General features: G+C 34.6%; 1 protein-coding gene across 2 annotated transcripts in view; it reads right to left on the bottom strand.

Moving 5' to 3' along the window:
* Positions 1-12132, bottom strand: part of ZGRF1 (zinc finger GRF-type containing 1) — an 83971-nt gene that overhangs the window by 16533 nt on the left and 55306 nt on the right. For both annotated transcript variants that reach the window (XM_079154624.1, XM_079154623.1), the window contains 5 exons: positions 11179-11338; positions 7321-7398; positions 6800-6947; positions 3093-3220; positions 1557-1680 (listed from right to left, as the gene is read on the bottom strand). In XM_079154624.1, coding sequence (XP_079010750.1) covers positions 1557-1680; positions 3093-3220; positions 6800-6947; positions 7321-7398; positions 11179-11338 — 638 coding nt within the window. The remainder of the gene's footprint in view (positions 1-1556; positions 1681-3092; positions 3221-6799; positions 6948-7320; positions 7399-11178; positions 11339-12132) is intronic.

The following is a 12132-nucleotide window of genomic DNA, read 5'->3' as shown; positions in this document are numbered from 1 at the left end:
AAATAGAAAATAACGAGTGTTGCTGAGGATGTGGAGAAAGTGGAACCTTTGTACATTAGTACTGAGAATGTAAAATGGATGTAGCTGGTATAAAAAACTGTTTGGCAATCCCTCAAAAAGTGAAACATTTGAGGCTAGGGGTGTGGCTCAGTGGTAGAGCACTCCCCTAGCACGTGAGAGGCCCTGGGTTCAATCCTCAGCACCACATAAAAATATAATAATGCCCATCTGTTTAAAAAGTGAAACAGAATTACCATATGACCCAGGAATTACACTTCCAGGCATAGACTGAAGAAACTAAAGCAGGGATTCAAATAGATATTTGTACACCAAGGTTCACAGTGGCATTATTTACAATAGTCAAAGAGTGGAAACCCAACCCAAATATCTATTGGTAGAAATGTAAAATATTCATACAAAGGAATATTATTTAGTTTTAAAAAGGAATGAAATTCTAACATATGCCACAACATGGATGAATCTTGAAAACATTACGTTAAGTAAATAAGACAAAGACAAAAGGACATATATTGTATAGTTCCACTTACTTACAGGAGGCATCTAGATTAAGCAAAGTCAGAGACAGAAAGTACACTAGAGGTTACCAGTTAGAGAGATGGAGAGGAAAGAATAGAGAATTATTACTTAAAAACTACAAAGTTTCTGTTTGAGATGATAATCAAGTTGTGGAAATGGATAGGTGATGCTTATACAAAAACACAAATGTACTGTAGGGGAAAAAAAGTAAGGTAGTACTGATCTGTAGCATGGTAAACCTTGAAGACATCATGCTGAGTCACAAATTACATATTCCATTTATGTGAAAAAATTCAGCATAAATTCATACAGACTGAAAGCAAAATGGTGATCACCACGGGTCAGGAGAGGAGGGTATGGGAAATAACTGCTAAATCTGGGCAAGGAAAAAGTTCTGGAACTAGAAAGAGGTAGTGATTGTACAGCATTGTGTATGAACTAAATGCCACTGGATTATTCACTGTAAAATGGTTAATTTTATATTATTTGAATTTCACTTTCATTTTAAAATATACTAATTATTTTTTAAATGCCTAAAACTGTGAGGTAGAGCTCCACATGGATAACAGAAGCCTTAAAGTTTCTTAGGTTTTGGGGCTGGGGTTGTAGCTCATAGCTCAGTGGTAGAGCGCTTGACTAGCATGTGTGATTGACTGGGTTCAATTCTCAGCACCACATATAAATAAATAAAAATAAAAATAAAGGTCCATGGATAACTAAAAAAGTATTAACAAAAGAAAGACTTTATCATGAATAAAAATCATGCATTTTTTTTTAAAGCTTCTTACATTTTAAAGCAAGAACAATGTACTTATTACACACTACTGAAGTATAGGGATAAGATTCTTTCTATAAAGTCATGCTAAAATCACGGATTCTAGTTATATTTAAGAAGACTACTTCTAAGCAACTCCTATTATAAACTAATAGGAACAAGGACTAGGTCTTCTAATATTTCCATTCTCCTGCATCGTGTATAGTCATGTGTGATAACGCTGAAAGTATCTGGTAATATTTACCATTAAGCAAAGTCGGTCAAAAAGAGTTTGTTCCAATCCATTTTCATGAGCTGCATCAGAACCTTGAATAGTAGGAGGCAGCTGTTTGGGGTCTCCAACAAGAATCAGCTTTTCACATTTAAACCTTAAAAACAGAATTTCAAAAATTAAGCAATTAAAAAGGAGTATATTGACAACATTTATTGGATTTTCCAAGAATTTTTCAAGAATTAAAATCCCAAGATGTGTACTGAGAATTGACAAGGCTAATATTGCTAAAAAGTATATTAAAGGCTTTGAAATGTTATCCATTAAAGAATCTTTTGCATAACTTAATACTTTCCACATAAACCCTATGAAGTATCTCTTGCCTCTGCATGAATTTAGTATTTCAAAGAACACACTTAGAAAACACTGATTTTTAGAATCCCTAAACTCTTGGAATTAGAACCTTCCTTAGAATTGAGTTGGCTTATTTTAGAGGTGAGGTAAATTAGGCTCTCATAAGCTGTTTTTTTAAATAGGAGTTAAGATATAATAGGAAAGAGTCCAAGCTTTGTAGACAAAGCTATTATTCAAATCTCAACTGTATAATATTCTATGAACATAGTGGTTTATTTACTCTCTCCACCTTCAGTATTCTTAACAGTTATCTTATCAGTAATAACATCTTACATGGCTGCTATAAGATTAAATAAAGTAATAATATTTAGTATATAGAAGGTGCTGCATTACTCCTCTGCATTCACCCAGGACCTCACTACTCCTGGTTCCTGGGTAGAGTGATCAACTCATTCTGGTTTGCCAAGGACTATCATGGTTTGAAAACCAAAAACCCCATAATTCAGGAACATCCCAAGTCCTGGGCAAACTCCAACAGCTGGTACCCTACTCCCTCATTGATTGGGGACTGAGCAAGGCCTATTGAGTCCTAGTCTGGTACTCTTTTCACTACCTGTATGACTCCTCAAGAAGGAACACTTGGTTTTATTTTCTTTTTATTTGTGGTTTGAACTATACCATCTGCCCCTAAAGATGCTTTAAAAGCACAATGTTTTCGTTGGCTAGGATAGCTTAGAAAATTTCAAAGTCTTCTAAATTTTAGAAACAAATTTTCATTTTCAACTTGTTCTTCTTTATATACTTTAATACTCTTTCATAATCTAAAAAATTTTTTGAGAATCTAAACACTTTAATTATATCTAAGTAAGGGAACTAAAAGACATTCTTCAGTGGAGTTGGTTTCACACTATGACTAAAGAGGAACTTCTAATCTGGTTGAGAAATCTGTAACATCCTAGGAGAATCCTAGCACTAGGGTTCTCCAGGTTTTAAGGGTTATGTGATTCAAATGTCTAAACTACAAACTAACAAAATTTTGATTTTGATTTGAAGTAAATTTAATTTACTTCAAAAAGTTTGCCTGTCTTTTAAAATATGTCTACCACTTGAACTGCTAGGAATTTTGACAAAATTTTGGTAAGAGTTTGAACTCAGAAAATGTTTGAAATAATTTTGATATGTGAGTATTCTTGGGAAAATAATTTTTTAGGTTACCTTGCAATGGGAAGGAGAGAGGCTGGTTCTGTTATTTGACTACACTCATCCAGCACAACTACAGGAAACTGAAGGTCATTCATGCATGGGAATGGGCAGGCTGCACAGGTAACTCCAACTACTCGAACCTTTATTAAAATAAAAATGTTATTAATTGACAACTGTTAAAATAAAATAAGAGAATATATTACCAAAGAACTTGTAGGCTAAAATCAAAAGTCAAAAATCACATTATTTCTACACTTTTCATTATTTCCCCATACAAAATGAAAATCACAGAATATAGGCTTCTCAACCTAGAAGCCCATTAATACAAACAAATAAAAGGTACAGTTTGATATCCAGAAGGAAGGTATTATAAAATCAATGATTTAAAAAATATCAGGATAACATGTATTTTACCTTCTAGATGAGTTTGAACTAATAAAACATGCATTATGACAAAAGAGGTCAAAGTTTTTCAAAAGAGCAATGAACATGCTAGTGAAATGTCCTCTGCTTAACTTCAAGCACACTAGGTACTTGTAGCCTTTAGTATATTTGAATCTTACAAATCTTAAATATTATGGCAGAATGTCATTATTCTCAAGCAAAAAGCCTGAAATGCTAATATTTAATTTCTATAGCTAAATATAAATAATAGAAAAATTGTTGAATTATTTAAATGATGTTAAATGATGTGGCTATTGGCCTTGTAGTTTATTAGCTATACACATGCACACACACACACACACACAAGTACACAAATTTGTGCGTACATGAATAAATATGTGTATATACACCATAAGCATATTCCCTTCTAATGATCTCAAGTACAATTATACTTCCTCATAGCATCTCTTCTTTCAACAAATGTGATTTACAAAAATATGCTTTATGAATTACACATTGCCTCCACAGAGCCTATGAAACAAGAAAATATTATAAACACTTGATTTTCTTAATAATAAATAATAGTACACATAATAGCCCTGTATCAGTTAGGTTTACCTTCTTTTGTCGAAAACAGAAACAAGGGATGTAGCTTAATGGTAGCGACCTGCCTAACATGTGCAAGACACTGGGACTACAAAAAAACCAAAACCAAAACCAAAACCAAACAAAAAAAACCCAAAACAAAAATCTTAAAGTCATATTCATATAAGAAATTCCTCAGAATTTATTCAGTTCTTTTAAAATGTTCAATCCTTGAAGCTCATACACTGCTTTTGGTGCCACTTTGTTGTCTAACTCTTGGTAACTATATCTAACAAAAACAACTTTAAAATGAAGATCTTAAATTTATAAATCAAGAAGCATGTTTTTAATGCTTTAATTTAAGGAAATATCTATGATTGGGAATGTGCTTAATGGTAGACCCCTTGCATAGCAAGGTCCTGGGTTTAATTCCTGGCACTGGGGGGAAAAAAAAAATATATATATATATATATATTTATATATATATACACATATATGCACATGAAATATACATACAAATATATATTACATTCATAACATACTATATATTACATATATAAATACAAAAGCCTGAAGAACTGATTTATTTTTCTTTAAAAAAAATCATTATTTTTACCTTTTCATTTATTGTTGCACCACTGAGAATCTAACAAGAGATTTTGTTATTGACCCAGGGTTAGTAATTAACTATGAAACATTTTTATAAATTAGTTTTATTATAAAGACATGTCACTTTAGGAACATGTCAGGTCTGACTGCTTTATTAGATTGGAATTTGTTAATAAAAGATTTTTAGGGGCTGGGAGATAGCGCAGTCGGTAGAGTGCTTGCCTTGCAAGCACAAAGCCCTGGGTTCGATCCCCAGCACCGCAAAAAAAAAAAAAAAAAAAAAAGATTTTTAAAAAATATTTCTGCTAAAATAGTTTTCATTGTGCATAAGTAATAGCAATGAGAATGGATTATTATAACTGGACTTTTATTTTGAAAATTATCAAAGAAATCATTAGCAGTTATTGAGTTATTGTTATATATCATTATTATGTTGGATGAGTACAATGGTAAGAAGTTTACATAAATGGCTAATCTGTATTCACAGAACACAGCAAAACTAAGCCCCTTTGGAGTTGGTTGAGAAAGCAGTCCAGAGTCAACCCTAAAATTCACATCATAGAAAGTTAGTCTCAAGTCCTCTGAGAACTTTCAGACCCAAAACTTGTTGTATACTGGTTATGACTTTCAAGATTTCCCTCCCTTCCCATGAGATTAGTCTTATACATCTACACCCTTTGCTATGTGACCTCGAAGTATTTCCCACTAGAGAAGTAGGTATTTCCCTACTTCACTGATGTTGAACTTGATTATATGACCTGGTATAAGAAACAGAATGTTAGCAGACATGATGTGAATACAAGGTTTAAATGTGCTAACCTACCCTCTTTCACTACTGTCATTTGTCAAGAGAACATCTATCATGCTGTAGGGCAAGCCCAGGAAAGCTACAGTTAGGATCCCTTGTGGAGGCTTCCAGTGGGTTGTTTTCAGCATGTAGCCAAGGTTATGAACACCTTGATTCGGGATATGTACTAAAGGTCATAACATCTGCCTATGAGCATGAGCTCACTTATGTAACCTGTTGGCAATGTGCTTTCTTTGTCTGGCTGCACATTTAAAAAGGCCTTGAGGCTAGGGACTGCTGGTGCCTCTGAACAAAGCATGCCATGGGCAGTTTTTCTAAGAATGAGAAACTAAAGCTGAGGTAACACCAGTTGACCTGCAGAGTCTTAAGTTGTTGTCTTAATTTGGCAGGGCACATTGGTATAGTTCTGTAACCCCAGCTACTCAGGAAGCTGTGTGGGAAAATTAGTGAGTCACTGCCTTGAAATTAAAAAAAAAAAAAAAAAAAGGGGTCTGTGGGTAGAGCATCCCTGGGCTCAATCCCTAGTACTACCAAGAAGAAAAGAAAGTATTGGTATTCTATTTATTAAGTAGTATTATTTCAGCAACAACTGTCTAACTGTCTAATAATACAAGGTCTCAAAAGCAGGATGGTTTCACAAATGTCTTGCAGAAAATGACCAATGTCTGTATGGTCCAAGAAACTAGCAGTTTTCTTTTTCTCCAGTTTCCTTTCTTTTCCCCTATGCTCTCCTTTCACAGGAGAAAGCTATTAACCTCTTTCTCTCCTAACAGCTGATGCCCAGGCTACACTGACGAGAACTTAAGAGGATGATGCTCCTTGTTAAAGCTTGGAATTCTATGTGGCCAGTCCTCGTTCCCTATGCCTGGAAGTAAGTGTCTGTGCCTCCTGGATTCTTGGATATAGACAGACCCTGGAAAGCCTTGGTTTTCTAGGAGAGCAAAGACAAATTTCACTTTGATAATTCATCCACAGTTCGAACTTCACCTCTCCTAGAACAACTAATTTCATTGAACATGCCAGAAATCTATTCCAAAACTCTTCTATTTCCTGTTCAAGTTTATAAAAAGATATGCAAATAGGGAGAAGAAGAAAGAATGACTCAGGCATGGTATATAGAATCTGTTCACAAATTTGAAGAATGCTTTGTGGGCAAACATAAAACATGCACTGGTTCAACTGCATCCAAGGATACACATGTACAAATCTAGTTGAATCTAAGTTACCACATCAGTTTGTTTCATTAAAGAAAATATTCTTCCATTAACAGAAAATAGGAGAATCTGAGTAGTATATATAAACTAAGAAGCAAACTGAAGCTATTTCCCCTTACCTGTTTTAGCAGGGTTTTGTTGGTCCCCAGTTTATGCTGCTCAATACTTTTTCTCACATAGATTCTTTCCACAGGGGTCAGATCTTCTTTCATTAGAGCATGCAGTTCTTTTAATTGTTCATTCTCATTTTCTGAACCAGCATGCAAGCTGAAAAAAGAATTACATAAAAAAATATTTTTCACTATTTTTTTTCTTTTTGGAAACAAGTCTCAGTAAGTTGTTGAGGCTGGCTTTGAACTTGCAATCCTGCCTCAGCCTCTAGAGCTGCTGGGATTACAGGCGTGCACAGCACCCAGCAAAAAAGAGTACTTCTCTTTATTTCATTTTTCATATATCACAAAAGAGCAAAATATAGATTCAATGTTCTAAGTTAGATTTTCTAATTAGGCTTTCTAAGTTAACCAAGAAAAAGATAAGTCTTTTTCCATTCTTATTCAACAATCAAATGTAAGGTAAGAACTATTTAAAGTTATCATAAATCTCTAAATATTTTGTTACTTTCAGAATTTAGCCTCCTTACCTATAAGGTAAAATTGGCTTGGCAATCTTCCTTACACTCCCAACTCTGATAAACTTTTCAAATCCAAGACTGAGAAGGCTTTAAAGAAACAAGATAAAATAGACATTATTATTTACAAGATGGACTATAAAGCAAGGTTTCATATAATATTTATATTAAAACTAATTTGTATAATAGTATATTTTAGAGTTATGTAATTTAATGTAAAACTACTAAAGTCAAATCAAGTAAATGCAATATAGTTAAAAGAATTCCAAGAATTCCTTTATAAACACATTTTATAGAGATTTCTGTTCTTTTTTTTTTTTTTTTTTTTTTTCCCCTTCTGCAGTGATTGAGATAAAATCCAGGGCTTTGTGCATGCTGGGAAAGTGCTTTACCACTGAGCTACATCTCTAGTGCCATTTTATAGAGATTTTTAAAATATTCATTATTTTTTGTTGAGGGTTCATTCAATATTTATAAAATACCAATGTTAGTATTTATCACAAATAAAATTACTCCTGAAGATAATAATATGGAAAGTAATGAATATCATATATTTAGCATCAAGATTTAATAAGAAGAGCCTCTTTACATACATTATCTCAGTTAACACTCACTACTGCTCTATACATTATCTCATGATGAGGACAATGGCTGGGCACAGTGGTGCATGCCTGTAATCCTAGTGGCTCCAGAGGCTGAGGTAGGAGGATCATGAGTTTAAACCCAGCCTCAGCAATTTAGCCAGGCCCTCAGCGCCTCAGTGAGACCCTATCTCTAAATAAAATATAAAAAAGGGCGGGGGATGTGGCTCAGTGGTTAAGCGCCTATGGGTTCAATCCCTGTTACCAAAAAAAAAAAAGATAAGGACAATGAAGCTCAAAGGTAAAGTAACTTTAATGAGGCTACATCACTAAAAAGTGAAGTCAGTCATGACTCAAACCAGGCTGGCCTGTGTATGTCCAGCAGCTATGTTCTTCCTCTATATACATTACCCCTGACTAGCACTTTGGGCAGAAGGTGACCTCCTCTACCCTACCCTCTTACATATATTACACCTGTAGCTGTATGCTAAGAACAGAGTTGGAGCTCAGTGAATACCATGTTCTCCAAGACATTTCTACCACCTCAAAGTGGGGATTTAAGGAGCTGGAGAACAAAAGCAACCATAGCCCTCCAAAATAATTATGAAGAAATTTATTTAGTGTCAATACATGAATAGATTTCATTTTTTGCATTTTTCATAGTCCTCATTATAAAGAAGTCAGCTACTTTTCAGTCTGAAATACAAATCTACATTGCTTTCAACATGTTTGTATTCAATCTGAAACAATAAAGGGCACAGTATCCTTAAAGTACTGCTACCATAGGGTAAAATGTATGTATATTTACCCATGCTCCTTCATTTCTTCTTAAGAAACTTTGTCCTATCCTGTCCATTACAATAGGAATACACTGTTCAAATGTACAAAAAAATGTTATTTTACTCTGAAGAAATATGTAGGTCTAGCCTATACATGGTTGAGGCAACAATTCTGATTACATATTCACATTTCTCAGGTCCCTTTAAAAAATTCACACATTAAGGAATCTCTTTTAAATGTTTCCTATTGCTTTTTAGTACTCATTACTTACCCACTACCTTCATTCTAACTTCTTGATTTTTTGTTTTTTTTAACAGTCTACTGTTAATATTTTCATTGCAGGTTTAGCAATCTAAAGTTTTTTCCTGTTTAGTCCCCAGATAACTCCTCAGTATCTTAGACCAAACAATGTCATACTCAACTACTCTTAGATTTCTCATAAGAGTTCACAATGGTAGAACCTTTCTGAAGGGCAATTTTGCAAAATATATTAACAAATTTTAATATGTTCCCATCTTTTATTCTTGGCTTAGGCTTGTTTCCTAAGGAAAGAATCAGAGGTGGGGAAAAGATTTATATTGAAAGATCATTGCCACAATGTAATTTATAATGGTAAAAATTTGGAAAAAACTTACTGATCAAAAATTAATGTACGATACAAGCAAATCGTTGAAAATAACAGAATTATTAAAAATTGTTTTCTAGGATGTAATGCCATAGAGAAACAACCTTTAAGTAAAAAAAAGCAAGACACAGAATAATGCATATTGTTGGATTCCACATTTAGAAAGTAAAGTGAACATGTATAAAAAAAATTTGTGAAGAAATATAATAAAATATAACCTGTAAAATCTGCATATTTTCTACCATAGCATTAATTTATGTTATTATAAAAGCTACATTTTTAGGCCTTAGGATATAGCTCAGTGGAAGAGCACTTGTCTAACAGCATGCTTGAAGCTCTGGGTTCAATCCTAGTACCACAAAAAAAGAGAAAACAAAGTTCATTTTTAAGAAGCCTAGATTTATATAAATAGATTATTAAGAATTTAATATTTATTAAATTATTTAATTTTACTCCTATTAAAATTCTGTCATAAAAAGTGACAAAGTTTTTTGGTGAAAAATTAAAAACTGAGATGTGAAGTATTCTGTATAATTTTCTTTGCATTTTTAATAAAATCTTATGCAATCACAAAAATTTGGTATTTGCAGAATAGACTGCTATTGCCTTCTTTGGATCCCTCTTACTGAAATTAAAAACATAATTTATATAAGCAGTTCAATTTTGTTAATATTATATGTTTATAAGGCAGATAAACAAGAGATTGTTGAATCCCAATTAGTGGTTCTGGGATTTTAGTCTACTGCTAAGGTAACAGACCCAAGATTCCTGGATCAGAAAGGACTTTTACCCATGGCACAGAAAGCAACATGGACCTTGAGAGCTTGTTTGGAGGTTCCAGCAGGGGAGCGCAGCTACTCGTATACCCTTGACCGAAGAACGGTCCTCCTCTATCAGGGAAGGTCGTTCTCTTCCACGGAGCGCACAGCTTCGGGAGGGACGCACATGGAGCGGTGAGGGAGGAAGGGGACACCCACCTAGCCAGCCAGATCAGCCGAATCAACCCTGGCGATCAATGGGGTGACAGATGTCGCAGCCAGATCGCCCTCACATCCGCAACATGGAAACTTGATTCTGAAATTTCACAGGAAGATGCAGAGTATCCCCATGGATACCTGAGCCTACAGTGGATTGACTTAGAGGACAGGAACACTGAGGTGGGAGATTCACTATTTTTAAAAACGAGTAGTAAGGAAGCTCTTAGTCCTGAAGGGAGATTTTTTTTTTTTTTTTTTTAGTTGTCAAGGACCTTTATTTCTAAATTTGTTTATTTATATGTGGTGCTAAGAATCAAACCCAGTGCCTCACACATGCTAGGCAAGTGCTACAAACACAATCCTGAGAAGTGACTTGCAGAGATGCTCAGGGCCTTGGTGGATTACCTCCCTCAGCAATACACTGTAGCACTGCATGTTCTTGACTGAACCTGAATTTTTATATGAATATCCCATCTTTTTAAAAAATTTTTTGCAGTGCTGGGAATTGAACCCAGGGCCTTGTGCATTCAAGGCAAGCACTCTACCAACTGAGCTATATCCCCAGCCCAATACCTTTATTGTATTTATTTTTATGTGATGCTAAGGATGGAACCCAGTGTCTCACACATGGTGGGCAAGTGCTCTACCACTAAGCTACACACCCAGCCCCATGAATATCCCATCTCGATGCCAAAATTATCAGGTTTGGAATTTGATTTTATCCTACTTATTAATTAATAGTTTAACCTGTTACTTAGCACAGATGCTAGCTCCTGGGTCAAAGACAATAGACTTGAGTTCTTGGCATACCCACCAAGAATGCACATGGAAACTCAGGATCCATGGTGGATTGCCTCTCAACAGTAACCTAAAACATCAGCTACTCAAATATACTTGTTATACCTACCCAAGAAGTACTCTGTCAACAGCTACATTAGTGGAAGAAGAAATCAGAAGTTTCCATGGCCTTGCATTTGCAACTGTAAGAGCTTCAGTCTTTTCAAATAGTTGTACAAAGAACAAAATCACCACTGCCAGCAAATAACTCTTCCCTGCTCCAAAAACACCTAATTATTTTAAAGGAAAGAGAAAAAAATTAAGGCAATACAATAAAAAATTTTCCAAAAGTACAAGAAATATTTTGTCTGTCTCATTCATCTTTTTTCTTTCTTTTTTTTTTTTTTTTTTTTTGGGGGGCACTGGGGTTTGAACCCAGGACCTTGTACGTGCAAAGAAAGTACTCTACCAACTGAGCTATATCCTCAGCCCTTCATTCTTCTTTATTTAATTATTCGAAACACAGTGACTGCCCACTATGTGCTAAGCACGGGAATGACAAATTAACAAAATTCTTCTACCTTTAATGAGACCATAGTCAACCTAATAAGATAAGCAAATAAAGGAATATGGTGAGTAACATTGTTATGGGATCAAGAGAAGGAAGAACATCCCTGGTTTGATGGAGATGGGTATACTACAACAAAGTTTGTAGTTGTTAAAAGAATTCTGAAAGAACTTTAAGAATTTCTATGTGTAGCAAATAAGCAAGAGATGAGGCAAGGGACAAATCACAAGAGGATAAAGTATAAGTTTGCTAAGACTAAAAAAAATCTGAATTTTATCTTAAAGATTAGTGGAAGTCACCGAAGGATTTTAAGCAATAGGACTGACTTTTCAAATTGTGTGTATGTGTGTGTTTTGTTTATTTTTCAGTGCTGTGAATCTAACCCAGGGCCTTGCACAAGCTAGCCAAGTGCCCTGCCACTGAGCTATATCCCCAGCCCTTAGATTGTTTTTGAAAAATTACTTGGAGCCAGACCTGATGGTGCATTGCCAGTAATCCCGGCTACTCAGGAAGCTG

Source organism: Sciurus vulgaris (assembly GCF_902686455.1).
Source record: "Sciurus vulgaris genome assembly, chromosome: 9".
In the NCBI taxonomy this organism is placed as follows: Eukaryota; Metazoa; Chordata; class Mammalia; order Rodentia; family Sciuridae; genus Sciurus; species Sciurus vulgaris.
The sequence above is the reverse complement of the archived record's forward strand: the minus strand, read 5'-3'. Positions and strand labels throughout refer to the sequence as shown.